The 19528-nt window shown below is 27.7% G+C and overlaps 1 protein-coding gene and 1 long non-coding RNA gene across 4 annotated transcripts; one reads left to right on the forward strand and one right to left on the reverse strand.

Moving 5' to 3' along the window:
- Positions 1-173: 173 nt before the first annotated feature.
- On the reverse strand, positions 174-18770 carry LOC114119993 (meiosis regulator and mRNA stability factor 1). Of its 3 annotated transcripts, XM_027981749.2 has the most exons (27): positions 18513-18770; positions 17564-17745; positions 16597-17021; positions 16389-16532; positions 16129-16289; positions 15939-16062; positions 14111-14283; positions 13532-13632; positions 13321-13465; positions 13093-13237; positions 12116-12221; positions 11926-12038; positions 11686-11832; positions 11423-11599; positions 11175-11353; positions 10837-11086; positions 10537-10718; positions 10233-10444; positions 9917-10140; positions 8585-8908; positions 8320-8475; positions 7088-7306; positions 5592-5798; positions 5256-5526; positions 5003-5151; positions 1802-2057; positions 174-1732 (listed from the first exon to the last, which is right to left on the reverse strand). In XM_027981749.2, the coding sequence occupies exons 2-27, from the start codon at positions 17592-17594 to the stop codon at positions 1680-1682; spliced, it is 4674 nt and encodes a 1557-aa protein (XP_027837550.2). In that variant the 5' UTR covers positions 17595-17745; positions 18513-18770; the 3' UTR covers positions 174-1679. The 3 variants fall into 3 exon arrangements, with proteins under 3 accessions (XP_027837550.2, XP_027837551.2, XP_050060573.1); XM_027981750.2 differs by lacking the exon at positions 8320-8475; XM_050204616.1 differs by lacking the exons at positions 17564-17745; positions 18513-18770 and having other exon boundaries at positions 16129-16239; positions 16461-16532; positions 16597-16642.
- On the forward strand, positions 1945-2594 carry LOC126551420 (uncharacterized). The gene is made up of 3 exons (XR_007605317.1): positions 1945-2077; positions 2144-2270; positions 2478-2594. It is a non-coding gene; the product is annotated as an uncharacterized LOC126551420 (long non-coding RNA).
- Positions 18771-19528: the final 758 nt, after the last annotated feature.

A 19528-nucleotide genomic window follows, 5' to 3' on the forward strand; every position in this document is an offset into this window, starting at 1 on the left:
CACCATCACTTTTCTTTTGAGTATATTTACTGGAGTTTTACAATTTCAAAAACTAATAAAATCACTAAATAAATTTTTAACAATATTAATATAACATAGTGTGATGAATCGAAAAAATAAAAATAAAATAAAATAGATAGATGGAGCAAAAGAAAGGAATAATATTAACAGACTAAGCTAAATTATTGATGTTTTATTTTATTATTTTTTAATTAAATAACATTTGAATTGACTTATTGTCCATGCATTTTTTACATTTCAGCATACAATAGTTAGGTATCTTAATTATAAATAATAGTACATTGTATACTTTCACATTAAGTGATTGTTTCATATTTAGTAAATAGTAAATAGGTATAATAAGTAATTTAGATAAAAAAAAAAAAAAGAAAAAAACAATATTTGGCAAATGTTTAGAAAACATTATACAAATAAAAAATAAAAGTATATCAAGAGTACTTTTAAAAATATTGCGAAAAAACTTCAATACAAATAAAATTAGACTCCAAGTGGAGTCTAAATGATTAGGATATTTAGTGATCACTTAGACAATATGTATGTATATACAATACATACATTATATTTATATATAAACATATTGCCTCATTGATGTACACATTACTTAAAGCTATTAAATAGAAAAAAATACCTCTTCAATTGAGTAACAATAATAATAATGATAATATAACAAAGAAATGCACATGTAATTATTATTTACTACATGATTAATATAAATATTATTCTATTGAAAAAAAAAAAAAATGAATAACATTACTCCTAATATAGGAAATAGTATCACGAGAGCACTAGTAACAAGTTAACAATATAAGAATAAATACCAATAAAGAAAAAAAAAAATTAACATTATAAAAGTTTATTTTACTTTTTTCCGTTTTGTGTCTTTTTGTTTGGTAATAAAAAAAATTGCATACCCTCAAAACACGTAGCTTAAGTATTTATTTTATAATTCTGTTATAATAGGATATATTTAAATAAATATCCATAAAAATAAAATATTTTACGTAATATATATAATATTATAATGTGTTTAAACATAATGCCTAACAAAATTTAACTCTAACCTTTCAGTGAAACATTTCAACAAAATTGATTACTTCAAAACTGTATTCAAAATAAATTATGTATGTTTACTTAATTCTAATAATAACCTTAAGCAAAATTAGTAATATAAGACTTGACATTTTGAAAAATTAAAATACTTTGTGACATTGTAATATACTGATATCACATATTATTTTACTATTAATTAATTTTTTTGTTCAGTTACATGCATATATAATATATATAAATATAAATACATTTATATTTATTATTTTTACATAATAACTATGCGATAAATGTAATATAAATTAAAACATCTAGTGAACACATAAAAATAAAAGTGAGATCCATTAATATATCACTTTATCTCTTAACCTAATAGACTTTGTAAATGTAAATATAAAGAAGTTTTTCTCCGGGAAAAATATTTTGTTTAAAAATCAAACGAATAAAAATACTTTATAGTTATTTAGGAGTGAGAGTCAGTCCTGATGTAAAAAAAAAAATATTAACTTATAAACATTTTATGAATTTAATTTCTTTTATCTTTATATATATATATTGACGTCTTTCGTTTTAAAAAACTATTAAAACCCATCCTGGACAATTTACATGTTCTAATGAAAACGATCACCACTCAATTGATGAACTAAATGTTGATTTTGATCACCTAAAAACCGAAAATGGAGTATTTTGTATACTTGATTACTATAAAAACTAATTTCTGTAGAATTATTACCTTGATCGTTGGTATTTGATAATTCATTGTTGCCCACTATTGGGCAGCAAAACTGATTGTCATTGTAATGATTGTTATTGTTGATTGTAGTGATGGGTTTGTACTTGTCACCAAACGGAGGACACAATTCAGTTGGCATGGGCACCTGCGATGGATGAGGAGCTTGTGGCGAAGTACAGTTTACCAGTGACATAGGACTCATGTTGAATATGTTTGGATGTAACTTTAGAGCTGGAAGTTTTACCACCACAGGTGTCTAAAAAAATCATAAGATTGGTAAGAAAACAAAATATATAGATTATTTTTATTTGTTTTTTTTTTAATAATATGATGATCTTTAAGTTCAGATACAATTAAATCGCTCCCGAGAGTTGATCACATGAATTGGTATTTATCTACTGATCAAGCTGTACTAGAAATCTGGAAGTTGAATAAAAACCTCTACGGATTTCTCGACACACTTTACATAGTAAGCAAATACCTATCATCAGCTCGGCCTATTGAAATATCATCATGTCTTTATTTTGATCAATCATAAACATACACCACAGTAAACAATTTCTTATTTTATAATTATTTGGCTGAAAAAAATTGTAATATGCATATATTTTTTAAATAAGTTTCTGTAATGTATAAATTATTAATTAAAATTTTAAAATTGTTTGTACTTCTGCAGGTGTTCCCCAAGGCAGCAGTGATATCGCTCCTTTCTTACATACAATCTACACGTCGGACCTACCCACATCTATAGATACTACAGTTGGTACATATGCTGATGATACCGCCTTATTATTGGCCATATCATAGCATCTCAACGACTGCAAACTCGTCTGAACACTCCACAATGATTCACCAATTGGAACACAAAAATTAATTAATCCAAGTCTTCCTTTGTCACTTTCTCATTCAGACCTCATAACTGCCCAGCTGTATAAATAAACAACATCAACAACCTCCACTACACTGAAGACAAACACTTGACAGGAGCTTAACCTGATCTCCTCATCTTAAGAATAAGCGTAAGAGATTCAATTCCAGACTCCATTTGTTAAAGCCCCACTAATTCGCTCTTTAACTATACCAGTAATCATTTTTTTTATAAGTCTTCTTCGACCAATTTGGACCTATGGTATTGTAATTTTGGGCTCTACTAAAAACTCAAATAACCAAAGTATACAATCATTCCAAAACATCTGTTGACGTGTAATCACTGGTGCAACCGGGTTCGTCTCTTGGAGTCTTTAAATTCCGACCTCAAAATTACCATCCATCAACAACACAGCTGCTAGCTACTACGAACACTTCTACTCAGAAATTCATATTCGGAGGTGTCACAAATGTGTGATTTTCCCCCCTCGTGTATATAACCTGTAAAATATCTGTTAACTATTTATATTACCTATTGTACAAAATGTATAGATTGTAATTCTTCAAAATAAAGTCAAATATTTAAAAAAATAAACATTTGTGTAAATTAATACCATCCATATACAAAATCAGAATTTGGTAATAAGCATATAGTAATAAGTTTTTTTAAACAAAGGTAAACTAGACTAAACACGTCAACGGATCTATCATGTTATAATCCATTTTTATCATATCACCCCAAAGTTCATCATATTTAGAGTTCAATGTAAATTACATTTTATTAGATGACATTTAAAATATAATAACCCCATCTAAGTCATCCAACAACTTCAGAAGTGGGGGATGACTTATGAAGTTGGTCAATAATTAATTATAAAAAAATGAACTGGGCTGGTTCTAACACATTTACAGAAATAAAAAATCAATTAACACTGTCGTTAGGCACAGTACGTGGCGCACACTATTGTTCACACACTGCCCGAACACTGGTTGACAGTAGACTGACTATATAAAATAAAATATGAGGGAAGTCCTAATAATATACCGATACCCTACATCTTATCTTACAATATATATGTTACACTATAGACATATTTTTAAATATAAAGCTAAAATATATAATAATTACTAATTAATATTTTTTGTGTAAATTAATACCATACATGTACAAAATCAGAATTTGGGAATAAGCATATAATAATAAGTTTTTTGAACAATGGAAAACTGGACAAAACAAGTCAACAGATCTACCATGTTACAAACCCATTTTTATCATATGGCCCCCAAGCTCATCATATTTAGTGTTTAATATACATACATTTTTATTAGATAAAATAATAATACAATAACCACATCTAAGTAATCCTACTTCTGAAGTTGTAGGATGACATAGATGGGGATTGAACTGTACTGGTTCTAACATATATATATATATTATTATGTATAAAAAAAAATACTATAGGTTATAATGCATTTACAGAAATGAAAAACACAATAGATTATAAAATAAATTACCACTGTCGCTAGGCATACATACTGCCCGAACACTGGTTGACAGAAGACTGACTATAAAATAAGATATGAGCGAAATCCTAACTATATATTGATAGCCTACACCTTATCTTATCTTATAATATATCTTTATATCACTACAAGCATATTTTTAAATATGTAACTGAAATATATAATTACCAATCATTATTTTCTGTGTAAATAAATAGATATTTATACAAAATCAGAATTTGGGAATAAGCATATAATAATAAGTTTTTTGAACAAAGGAAAACTGGACAAAACAAGTCAACAGATCTACCATGTCATAACCTATTTTTATCATATGGCCCCCGGGATCATCATATTTTGTTTATTAATTACATCATAAAATTAATTTTAATTTTTAATATTGATTCGTATTATACAAATTTAATACGATTTTATTCATTAAGGTTTTTAACTAGCAGTAGGTTATCAAAAAGTTAAGCGTAAGACTAAGTAGATACTTAAATGATTGTAGTAAATGTGCATATAAGAATGATCAAAAAGGTTAACTGTTAAAACTTAAAAATATTTGTAATGTTGATCAGTTATAAATCGCTTCCGAGAATGATCACGCAAACAATGTTTTTAACAGATTAACATAAATTGCTCAATATTGGGAAAATGATCTCGACCAACAGAGATTAATATGAAACCTTGTTTAATACATCAAGTCAGACTCGGCCTGTTATCATCATTTTCAACATTTATATACATTTATGATTTATTCAAATTATTTATTAATATACACTGTTGTCTTGAATAAAAATAAAAATCTGAGTAAAAATATATTGTTACCTTATTCTCGTCTGATAGCAAAACATTGTTCTCACTGAAACTCTCATTGAGGTTCATTAAGCTCGTATCAGGTTTACTACAATGATTCTTTTCAGTTTGATCTTGCATGGGCGATTTCATTATATTGTTAGGCAAATGAATACCTACGCCTGTTTAACAAGCATTAAGTTTTTAATAGGATTTATTATAATTATCACAATAATATATTATATGATAATTGCATTTATTGTACTCCGTGATCCAAATGACTTACTGGCAAGTTCTTTGTTGAGCACAATGTACCGTTTTGGTGGCTTGTTTTCAATGAGGACTGTATGTGAAATACTATTTATCAGTGCCATTACGGACTGATATCCATAAACAGCAGGCTGGATGGCAGTGCCAAATAGACGTAAATAAGCGGCTTCAAGGGATGTCAACAACAATCGACCATCTGAGATCATTAACAGACGATACATGTCTTGAGCGAACAATTGTAAAGGTGTCAACTGTACATATTCTTCTCCAAATTTAGTCTTGACAATCTAAATACACACTTTGCTATAATAAAAAATATCTGAAACATCACTAGAATTCTATCTATTATTACCTTAATAGTTTCACTAAGTTTCTCTTGCATGGTTTCAATGTTTATGGATTCGCCAAACATTGTTTGGTACACAGACTGAAACTGCAATACAGACATCTTATCATTGGACGAGTGTTCCATCAGTACACGACGAACTTTCAGAGATAATCTTTGGGCCTCTTTGCGATCCACTGCTATCAAAAACAATTCACCATGGTTGTCTATTACCTATAACACAACAAATTTTTTAAATTATTAAAAAAAAAATTCATACAGTCTATACTACATAAGCCTATAATTTTCATCAAATATAGAGTAAAATATACTATAGAAAGGATTATAGGGATAATAGACTAAAAGGCTAATGTTCTTTAGAATTAATTAACAAATCACTTTTCTAGATCATAAAATTCATAAATCATAATTTATGTAGACACAATCAAAAATAATGGCAAAAAAACTGGCATAAAATAAATTCAGACTAAGGAAAAACAAAATCACAACACACGAATAACTGAATCTTGAATTTCAAAAAATAAAAGAAAAACAATACTTAGAGAATTAGACGCACCAGAATAACACATGGTTTTTTGTTTATGTCAAATATCTATGTATATACCGAGTAACACTAAAAATCAAACGTCATCTACTGACAGAATATTTTATACACAAAGAAGAGCTCAACGAATGCAAAATACCAAGATAACCTAAACACAGTGGTAGATCCCAAGCCTGAAGCCTGAAAACAACTAAAATTTATTAATATTATTATTAAAAAAAACCAAATTATACAGTTAATTAAAATTAAAAAAAAAAGTATTTAATAAAAAAGAGAACTACAAATGTAATTAACTAACGTACAACATACTATAAAGTATATTTCAATACTTTTTTTTTTTTTAATCAAAGAAAAAAATATTTAAATATTGATTGGAACAAATAGTTAATTACATTTGTCAGTTCTAGTGGAGTAATATATCACTCTATATAATTGTAAACTAAATCATAGCTGGTTATTTCAATTCAATTTACAACAAAATTAAAACCAATTAGACTGAATGAAATAGTGACAATTCATTTTTTTTTTTTTAAGTTAACAATTACTATTTATAGTTTTATTCAGAAAAACCATCATTATCAATATTGGTTTCAAAAAGCTTAATTATCTAATCAAGACCAGTTATACAAATATTCCGTGTTCTAAATATAATAATTATCCAAGATTTATCAACATTCAAGTTCAAATTGTTATAACCTTCCAATTGTTTTAATAAACATGACATTTCATTGGAAGCTAATAATCTAGCGGTTTCTAAACTTTCGTAAAACACAGATTCCTGATGAAAGACTTTTAGAAAATTATGGACTTGACTTATCAACTTTTTTTAAATAAAATATCTCAAGTTATGTGCCTAGACTTGAACCACCGATAGAGTGCTCACAGCTTCCAAACATAAGTGTCACTCACATTTAAGAATCATTGGTCTAAAATATTATTATATTATATTCTGTATTACCTTGACAGCATCATCGAGCTTTTGTAACAGTTCAATAAGCGTCTCACATTCATACACAGAAGGTTTGAGACCATAGCCGTACTGCCATAAGAAGGCGTTTTGTAGCTGACTGATTTGCAATGGGTAAACAGCTAAAGCGGCCAACTGATCACCAAGCACTTTTTGTTTCACTTCAGTTGTCAATGAGACACGGCGCTCTCCTTCCAAATCATCTTCAATCTATAATAGATGATTATTAATGATTGTAAAATTAGTTATAACCATACCATATTTCAATAAATTTAGTAAACGAACAGACAAACAGATTTTTAAAATAAAAATATATGACACTTATTTACAATATTTTATGCAATAATATTGAATATCGACTATCTAATAAAAAAAGAGTTATCATTTGAACATAATACTTAAATAATCAAAACTCTTATTTAACTATATATTTTAATTAATTATTATTTCAAAAAAAAATAAGTTAAGTAGTTATAAACTTATAATGCAAACCATAGGTGTGCGCAGGGGGTATGCAGGGTATGCAGCTACATACCCTGAACGAATACAGAGCTTCACAAATATCAAAGACCATTTTTCAATATCCCCCCCATTGCCCCTCCCCTGTATCCACATAGTGGCAGCTTTCTGCATACCCTGGAAAAGAGACCTGCGCACGCCTATGATGCAAACTGTTAATTAATTTTATTTAAATAACTTAATTTAAACATAACTTAAATAACTAAAAAGTTATAAAAAATTAAATAAATTAAAATTAGATACCAAATACACATAATGAACGTAGACACAGTTAAAGCAAAAAATTTAAAACAAAACATTTTTTTAAATCATATTAAGTTTTAAAAATGAATAGATTTTTTTTTAAGTTTTAAGTTAAATAGATAAACAAAATACATATAATTTACAAATGTTATCATTGTTCTCATATCTCATTTAATAATATTTCGAATTAAAAGGAATTATAAAACATTGATGAATTTAATAGGATTATCGGAATCAGAATTTAAGATATACAAAACACATCGCGAAAAATGACAACTACTGACCGTTCAATAGCCATGACACGTAATATACTTACGTGTAAAATATACTTTAATCCACAATTATTAACAAAAATAATGGATACATCTTAGAACGTCGTAAACACGTATTTATGGGTAAATATTACACAAACCGACACCGAAAAAACTCACACAAACGAAATAATAACACCTTGAAAATACCTTTACGATGTGCGGTATTGATTCAAACAGTTCAATTAATTTTGTAAATCCGAAATCGGCTACTTTACATTGATGACCGAAATGATGATGGTACGAAGGTATGAACTTATTAAATAATAGACAACACTGCGGAGCGTGACTTAGTAACTCTATTACCTAGATAAAGATTATTATTGTAATTAATATTGTTTCAAAATTCGATTGTACCAGGTATCACGAAATTTTTCCTCAAATCGAATCGCCAACAATTATTATTGAAACTTACTTCTTTTGCAAAAGCTTTAGTGCGTTCAATCTCCTCTGGAGTTTGTTCTCGTTTAGGGATCGCCACTGATTTTTGACCGTCCAGATGACCAATGACGACTGTATTTTCAGATACTTGCGACAATAGATCATCGAGAGAACACAACCCATAATCGACTGGGTCAAAAGCGCGACCCAAAGTTTTCTCGAACAGTGTACTAAATTCAACGATGGGAACTTGTTTGCTAGCCACAGATTTAAGCACGCGCAATAAATCGGAAGTAAATCTCCGTACTTGCGCTTTGTGCGACAACGTCATGAAACGTTTGTTACCCTCACCAAATACCTGGAAAAAAAATGTATTGCTATATCCTTACTAGTTATTAACGTATCGTGGAAAAACATATAGGGATTTTAATAACTTATAATATTAAATACTATGTCTACTCTCATAATATAAATTTGAAAAAATTTACTTAGTTTTTGCAAAATTCTGGATGACACTACACTTGCATTTGTTCTCTATCATACAAATGTACGGTAAATTTACAATTAATGAAATTTAATAATAAGAACATTATTTGTGTCGGCATACCTACACCAATTTTGTACGATATTAGGTATGAGCATTTTTATTTCGCTATTTTATATACGTAAAATTCGTTAAAAAAATATAATTATCTTGTAACCTGTTAAATGTTTTTACCATTAATTTTATAATAGGTAAACTCACTTTAGTTTTTAAGCTAACGAAGATAAAAATGAAATACTAAGTGTGCACTTGCTATGTTATACATTTGTAACTTGCAAAACAAAAATAATTAATCGGGGTGTTAAAGGTCCTAAATATGTGTATCATTTAAAAGTAATTTATTATTTTAATCTACGTTAATTATTAATTACATATTATACACCTATAATAATAGGCTATAAGCTGAAATTATCAAAAATTTGAAAATAAAAAATATAATTGAAAGTAAAATTACTTCAAACACTAATATTTGACTTAAATTTAATTCACTCATAAATTATCTTATCTAAAATATACAAAAAGATAAATAAAAAAAGATAAAATTTAATACAAAAAAATACTATAAAAAATGTCAACATATTGTACAAAACTGTTGTATATATTTTAGATAAGACAATTTTGAATTTTCATAATATATGAAAATAATGATAATAATGAAGTCTAATTAGGCAATGACTATATGGTAATATATTAATGTTTATAAAAACTTCATAAAATAATATATATTTTAAATATTATAAGAATGTGTTAGGAGGAAAGAGGAGCAAAAATCAAAATATTTTATTTTCATATACATCAACAACTGCATATTATGTAAATTACCTGTACGATGTTAGGTAGTGCTTCTAAGAGGTCGATGAGTTTGGTAAAACCATAATCAGCAACGCGACATTGACGGCCAAAATGGTGATGGTATGCTGGGATGAAGCGATTGAAAGACATAGTACAATGAGTACAGGTCTTTAACAAATCAACTAGTTCACGGCTCAGCAAAGCCAAATTATTTGCCAATGGTGGACTAATGCTTTTCAATCCACTTACACTGGCTATGAAACATTCAGTGTTGGATAGGATCAATAAATATTAAACATAATAAAACAGATCATAATACAATAGATCTAACATTATAATGCATTACCTTCTGATTTAGTGTCAGACTCTTGAGTAGAAGACCTGACAGACATATTGCCAATGTCAGAAGCCGAAGACGTTGTAAGGTATTTGATACCGATACTACAACTTTGCAACAGTTCAACACCACTGACAGCAGTCACAATATGTTCCAAAGGCACACCATCTTCATCTACTTGTAATGTTTCATTGAACGAAGCTTCGTAGCAATCACAAATACTAATAACATTTTATTTTTAAATTCATTACACATGGGTTCTTCAAGACAATACAGCTATAAATTAGTAAAAAATGAATTGTTTATTATTTACGTGGCCAAGATTAGATAATTATTGTGGGATGATATCAGTGAATGTAAACGTTTAGAGAACTCATTTAGCGACACTTTAACGTTGGGCAATGCAGGCATTTCTAATTCTGCCCAACCCTTATCGTCGGTAGGTTTTGTAATTTTGGCGTGAATCGGACAGTACGAAACCGCATCGCCTTTGTCCTAAATATATAATACACATTAATAATATAATAAACAATAAAAAAATAATAATAATATAGAAATATATTGATCAGGTATTCTGAATACAAGCAGATAAATGTCACATTGTGAAACTTACTAAATTAGACATGGGCATAGAAGATGAAGAAGAAGGTTGGTGGTGAAGGGGCGATGGAGTGTTACGGTATTCTGGGTTTAAGCTAATGATCCTATGATTTGGTTCTTCGGTGATCAAGCACACATCCTTCATTTTATAAAGATCCGATACGGATACTGAAGTCATGAAGCGGTTTTCAAACATTTCACGGAATTTGAAGAGGGGTAGACGTTGCCCAGGAACTTCCATCAGTATATATGCTATCTGAGACCTATAAGAGCAAGCACACACAATATGATTAAGGAATTTGAATCACAGTGAAACAATGTTGTAATATATTGTTAGAATCGTATATTTACCTTAGCAACGTGGGATTTTGAGGGTAACCTGAGTGAGCATAAGCGATCATAATTCTTTTGAATCCAATTTTACGTCTGTGAAGTTTAGAAATGGCATACTGTGCATCCTGAGGACTAGACACACGGACAGCTGCTGCAAAATTACCGTCAGACTGATAAAACACAGACACATGTAACACCTGTAAACATTTTAAACAACATAATAGAGTTTACATTCAAATCTCACACATCATGTTTAATATGCATACCATAACATGTTCCCTGAAAGTGTTAAATAATATATTTTTCATCTCAACAGAGTCAATGTTCTGATCTAAATTTGTAACATGCAAGTCTACTGGATTACTCTGTTGGGCCATAAGTACTGGTGGTGCTTGATTTGTTGCCAAATTGTTATAAGATGGAGATATGGGGTGAAAGTATCGCTGAAGAAATGTTGAAAATATTATATATTATATTGTTTATATGTTTTATAAACTAAAACATAGAATAAAATAAAAAATTTTCTCACATCTGGATTGGTATTCTCCATCAAAGTTGGTGGACTAACTCTCCTAGAAACATTGACTATTGGGGGTGGTGGAACTGAAGTGTTGACACCAAACATCATGTATGGTGGTGGGCCATTCGAACTGATCATGCTAGCAGTTGAACCGACCTTAATTCCAAATAAAAAGTTAGTACATAAAATTCAAAGTTGCGCTTAAAATAATTAAAAAAATAATAAATTATTATAGTCTTGGTTTCTTACTTGAGTATCCATTTGTGATGTTCCGCCGATTCCTCTTTTTAAAATTGTTATTGGTGTACCGTGACCCATTGTTGTTGGATAACCGTGTCGCATCCAGTTTTCATTTTGTTTTACTGTGGAAAATTATTTTTACAATTTAGTTTTACACCAATCAAAATTAACACTATAATTAATTTTAATAGTATATTACAAGGTATTTGTGGAGTTAATGGTTGAGTGTGAGTAGTATCAAGCTGTTCCTGAGTGTCCTTGGTCATCTGTTTTCCTTTATAATTAATTGGACCTCTTACCCCATTCTAGTAAAAAATTAGTTTATAGTTAAATAATATTATTAACTATTAAATATATAATATGCTGTCTAAGAATAATTCTTATTAATCCAATGTTAGAATTTCAAACGAACCACCTCTCATAACTCAATCCAAACAATAGTTGAGAATAGATGCAGGAAATACATTATAATAATTAAAATATTTTGAAAATTGTATCATGCAAAGAAAATTCGAACATAAACAATAATAATAATATGTAATAAACAAAATAAACAAAATAAATTTTATTAAAAAATGGTTTGTGTACATTTTTGGTTTAACCCATATATTTGTTTGGTTATTGTTCAAAAAAATGAAATTTTTAAATTTTTACTTATAACTCCCTTCCATTTGGTTACCAAAACAGATTCTATAAATATTATCCAGCATAAAAATCAGTTGAAAACCCAAAATAGAGGAATGAAATCCTTAATTATGATTCCATTTAGAAACCTAGTTAAAAAGAGAAGCTGACTTGAAAAAGTTTGGTAACTAATAACGTAGGTAATACATCTACCCTGATAGTCTGTCATGACATTTGAAAATTTAATACTACAGTAATTAAATAATGCAATATTAAAAATAATAATAATAATAAATTAGTTTTTAACTCTTATATAACTAGTTATAAATTACTTAATATAAAAAAACACGTTTTTAACTAACAATAAATTTATTATATTAAAATGTATTATTATAAATTTCAGACAAACTATTATGATTTCTTTTTTTTTTTAATTTGAATGGTATGTTGTTTAGTAAAAATGATAATATGAATACACTTGTTTTTAAAATAAATGTTCCTTACACTAGCAATAATAAAAATTCCAAAAATGTATTTCATAAAATTACTTACTACAGGTATTTGAGGTCCATTTAACCATGTTTGTATACCAACAGAATTTGATGTCAACCAAGGATTATGATTTCTCATTGAGTTATCAACACTAGAGTTCATTTGTGACATTCCAAAACCACCTTTGATTTGCTGACCGTACAAACTAGATAAAATAAAATATAAATTGGTTAAGTATAAAAACCATGAGCCAATTAATACTAGAAATAGATTTTGTTTAACATTTACCCAAATTTTCGATTTTCAAAAGTGGCAGGGGGAGTAACAGGGGTCATATTGAACCGGGAATGCATATTGTTTGTTGAAGAATACTGAATAGTAGTGGCAATGTGTTGTATATTTTCTTCTCTAGTCTGCACAGGAACAGGTCTACCTAAATGAATTTAAGAATTCAATATTAGAATAAAATAAGAAATTTGGATGTAATTATTGTACATACTTATGAAACTAGTGGACGATGATTCTTCTTTAACTGCAAATGGTAAACTAACAACAATTTGACTATTAAACACACGTTCCTTATTCATTCGTTTTTGAGCTCTAGAGAGTAATTATATTAAAATAAAAATCATTAAAACAAATTTAATTTATTTATAATAATATCATATTGCATTATATAATAAGTACAATTAGTAATAAAAAAATTACCATGCTTTTTAAAAATTTCTATGAAAAAAAAGGACTAGATAACATTAAAACAATGATAAATATAAATCACAAATTTAAATAAACTATAATAATTAAATTAAGACACAAAGTATGAAATTATTGAACAAATAAATTAAAACTCAATGAAGTAATTGAGTGCATGACTGCAACGAAAGGCTGCTCCAAAAATACTATTGAAAGTTCAATGGTAACAGAAACCAAATATATGTACAGGGAATACCACAGGGAAAAATTATATAAAAATAATCATACAAGATTGTGAAAGCAATAAAAAGATATTTAATGAGATAAAACTGATAAACATGATAGTTGTGCTAAATTGCTTATCATCATCATTATTATTATTTACCTTGCAGCCATTTCTTTGGTAGGAAATCTAATTGTTGTTGAACAATTATTTATTACACCAACACGTCCACCACAATTTTCAGATAATCTCTTTAAACGATTTCTAATTTTTGCTGGATCAATACCAACTGGTAGATTAGATACAATAACTTCAACTGGTGTGTTCCCACATTGCTAATAAAATAAATACTAAATAAAAGCTTTTTTTCCTGTATATACTTATTAATGTTAAAATAATGTAAATTCCAAGGATTATGATCTAAAAATAAGGAGAAATATACTAGAGTATAATAATTTTAAAATACATTATACATCAGTTATTGAAATTAAAAAAATTAAAATAAAATTAAAGATCATTACTACCAAACTAATATTTTTAATTTCTAGTTAAAAAAATTAATTTAAAAATAAATCAAATTAAATATATGTGATGTTATAATTAATAAATGTTAAAAAATTAAGAGTATTATAAATCGTCATTATCAAAAATAATTTTTTACATTAGGTAAGTTAAATTATAATTAATTAGCAATTACAAATAGGAAAAGAATCACTAGAGAACTTAATAAATAAAACCAATTAATTTGTATACAGAAGACATTATGTGGTCTATTATCATTGCTTTTATGATGTATTTTGCATAATATAGAAGTCTAGTTTTAACATAATTTAATAAGACAAGTCAGTCATTTTAGCATATTTAAGCTAAACAAGTGTACATGTCTAAGGTAACACAGGTGTATCAAGACTAATATTTATCATACTACATTAAAATTGAAACAGATTATAATAATCTTAAAATCTAGGTTTTTTAAAATAAGGCTAAAGATTATGCTGAGTATATCAGTATACAGAAATTTGATGCCCAAGTGTTAATGTTTTTTTCACCCCCACCTCCTCACATTAAAAAAAAATGATTTGACTTTTTCCACATAACGAGCACTTCGGTACTTTTCAGCGATCATTCGTTATTGTATATATGCTAATAGTAAATTTTTAAGTTTGTTAACTAATTTTTTTAAGAATATTATGAAATTTTAAAACGGTACACATTTTAAGTATACAACTTTTAATGGTGATAAAATGCAATTTTCGGGATTAAAATTAATATTAACAAAGTACTTATTTAAGAAAAAAGAATTACTCTTACAATACTCTTATTGGTTATACTGATCATAAAAAGACCAACAATAAACTTTATAACTTAATTAACATTTAGAATACTATTTTTTCAGTTTTTTATTTATTTGACTTAAAATTTATCAGTAGAGCAAATAAAATTATGGGAATAATATTGAAATTACATATGAATTTAGAGAAGATATTTATATTTTTGAATTTGTTGTTCGGTCAAAAAACTAGGTAGTTAATACTAAAATCTGATTCTGTATAAAAATTATATTGTGTATATTTAGGGTTTTTTTTAAAAATATTTTAGGATTTTGTAGATTTATAAGACTTATTTTAGTTTCTCTTTATAATATATACTACTAAAGTGCTCTTTTTATAACTCAACTAATCACAAAATATTAAACATTAATTTAACTGATTCAATACACATCAGCAGGTGACAAAATCTTGCCAAGCTTGACAATTTGTGTAGACTATGACTTATATAGAGTAGAGCGATATTGATTTGTATGAAAACAAAACTAGGAAGTATAAGTTCTAATATTCAGATATATTTTATGCATAATTATATTACAGTTTAATTGTAACTTACCTAACCTATCATTATGCGTATAAAAATGTAAAATATACTGTATTATAAGACTGTGCATAAAGTAAGACTAAGAAGTAATAGCAGTTATAAAATAAATTGTACTTACTCGAAGAGCATTTCTTAATGGTAACATTTCAACTAAATGAGTATAATTGTAATGTTCATTGGCACACAAAATAAGACTTTCAGAACAAAGTTCATTATGCAATAATATTACATGCATTTTTTTCCTGAAAAATTAAAATTTGAATGGTTTATAATTATAAGACTTAAAGCAAATAAAAGTATGCACGTACCTATGTCTAATATCACAAAGATCGGATGCAAAATTCACATCACCAGAAACTAAAACTACAGCTGCAGGGGAACCATGTAAATCAGCAAATCTTCTCATTGAAAGGCGAAGTTTCTCGTCGGCTGCGTTTTTGCATACAGATGTAACATGAACTAAATTGACCTAATTATAAAATAATATAATAATATAAAATTATAAAATTATATGAATACAATTACTAGTGCTTTAATAGATCATTGTAAAATATTAGAATCAACTTACTTGAGCATCATTTAGTTCTTGAACAACTTGTGCATTTTCTTTTTTAACATCGCAGACGACGAGAAACTCAGCTTCTCTATAACCAATAAAAAATCTGTCTCTTATGGCTTGGGCTACAGCTACTGCAGATCTTCCCTTGGGAACCTAAAATTATTCATAATATTATATACTTTGATAATATTCACTATATATTGATGTGATAACTTACTTGACAGTTCTCAATATCCCAAAAAACACCAATAGGTGGCAAATAATGAGCAAATGAATGCTTATGACTATATGGAATTGAATTATTTGTATATCCACGTGAAGTATATGAAGAACGAAGTCTATTTACAGGCTTTTTGTTTTTTTTGTATGGTAACAACTGGTTATCATACGCAAAACATTCTTGTTCATACACATCAGAATTCGAACACAGTGAATCAGATTCTGATGCAGAATCTGAATCGCTGTGTGAATATGATGACGATGTAGTATTATTTTGAGGTAAAGGTTCATTTGGTGAAATATAATATCCATTTGTAAGATGTGGTGGTGATGGAAATTTAAAATTTGTTTCTATTTGACCGTCACATGGATATTGTTCTAGGTTTCCAAAGCAGCCAATATTTTCTTGACGATTGAAAGACACTTAAAAATTAAATTATTATTCAATAATACGTTTATATAGTTAACTATAGGCATCAACCATGGATTCAAATTTTCAATTTTAATCAGATAGCTAAAGATTCAAAATCTGTTAGTATATTACCTAGACTAGGGGTCGACAATTAAATTTTATGGAGGTCTAGACAATTTAGAAAACAATTTTTGAAGTCATATAAAACTTGAATATTAGGTAGTTATTAACTATTATTAACTTAACTACCATTGTAATCTCCAAATAAATTAAATACTTATTATAAGTGAAAATCAGTATTAAGATATATATTTTTAGCAATAGTTATTTCCACTCTATGGGCAAAATTAGACCCGCAGACTGCTTATTGCCAACCCTTAACCTAGAGTCTAGACTAATTTATTTTTTATTTTTCTAACAGTCAATCAGTTACCTAATGATTAATTAATTACCAAAACCAAATGTTTTGAACTGAGGAAAAATTAAATATTTTAGCAAAAGAAATAGCTGTGGTAAAATTATTAATTTAGCTAAATAAATAAAATGAACTTACATTTTCTTGTACAGACAATAAGATGATCCATAATAGGTCCAACAACTTATAAAACTTAAATATTATACCCCGATAAAAAATATGAGGTATAAAGCTTCATTTACTGATGAAAGAGTATGTTTTTAAATACTAGAAGTCTAAATTAAAATCTTGGTATCATTTTATGTACCAACTGAATAGACCTGAAAATAAAATAATAAAATATTAATAATCAATTTAGAGTTAACAAACTTGTTTTGGGGAGTTAAATCGACGACCGGAGGGAACCGCTTTCGCATTGCTTCCTCCCAGATTTAACAAACTAAGGTATATTAATTAAAACTTAATTTAACTTCTAAAATACTATTAACTTTAATTATAATTTTAAGAACACTAAAATACATTAACTTGAAAAAAATTGATACCTAGGTTTAATCATAACATGATTCACAAAACATATTTAAGTAATAAAATTACAAGTAGCAAAAAAAAACACTAATAATTTCTTATTTAATCATTATAAAACATTTTTGAACACAAACTCGAAACAAATTAAGGGTAGGTAGTTAAAACTTAAAATGACTATAATTAATTATCAGGCAATTTTTGTTAGCACCATTATTCTATGATGAAAAGCAAAAAAGATTATAAAATTTAAAGGACGCGGTTAATTAGAAATCGCACCATGACATTTCTACTAACTGTCAAAATTTAAAGAAAATAATTTTTTTACAGATACAATTTATAAATGAAACAACTGCATTCAAACATTGATCGCATGTACACAATCCACTAGATGAACTTAATATTCAACAATCCCCTTCACGTTATCACCGATATTATACATAACATACATTTAATTATAAGTTATAGAGCAACGTTTCGATTTTAAACGCGTAGTCAGCAGTACAATAATATAATATTACAACTAAATAATAATAATATAGTCTAAGCGTACATTATACTTTACCTTTTCGAGCGGAAAAAATAATATTCGTAAATGTATTATATCGAGTAGATCAAAAACAGTATTGAAACGGAATTTTTCTTTATAAAAATAAATTTGTTAACCCGACGAAAACAAAAACACGAATAGAGATTTACTGGACACAATTGTACGATACTCTTTACTCTGGTAAGTTATTAAATATTAAGTCGGTCACTATACTAGGTAAATAGCTTTTTTTGTCAAGGTTCTAGATAGACTGCAACCGTGGTTTTTATACATATTACCGACAGATAGTAGATATCATGATAAAATAACAATTAGTTACCTTTTTTTCCCCAATTTTTATTTTTCTTTTTCGTTATTTTATCACGAGACTATTATATTATGGAAGTGTAACTCGCTTTAAACAGTTTTTAACGAGTACCCTGAGTCTGAAATCAGTGAAATCTAAACCTGAAACACATAAAGGCAACTCGTGAAAAATTGAAATTTAGTGAATATTTTGAACGGATAAGAATATAAGATGTATTTTGTAACGTACTGATGTTCGTGATGTTGGTACCACTGATGAGGTTTCCCTACGATTTTAGCGAGTAAATTTTAAAGGCGGAAAAATTTTTGTTTTCCAATTAATAGGTACTAGGTAGTTACTAGTTAGAAAAGAAAAAGAAGAAATTCATTGTCCAAAACGCCCAAATCGGTGTGAACAATTGTGCACTGGTGTGTGTGTTTGAAATACTTGGCAGTTTTGCACATCATATCTATTATATGGTTCACATTGTTCATTATACCATACTACTACAGAATAAATTAAATAGATTTGGTTAGTGTATAAGTTATTAACTTGAGCATTTGAAGTATGCCCCAAGCTCATCAACTACAAAGTTTAAATATATTTCATGTATATTGGGGTAATTTCCCATAAATACTTTGAAAAATAAAGATAAAAATACTTAGACAATATCAAATGATATGTACATCACCATCGGCAATAAACTTAAAAAGTTAGTTTATTCTGTTTATAAAGGTCAATCACC

This window comes from Aphis gossypii, chromosome 3 (genome assembly GCF_020184175.1).
Source record: "Aphis gossypii isolate Hap1 chromosome 3, ASM2018417v2, whole genome shotgun sequence".
NCBI classification, from domain to species: domain Eukaryota; kingdom Metazoa; phylum Arthropoda; class Insecta; order Hemiptera; family Aphididae; genus Aphis; species Aphis gossypii.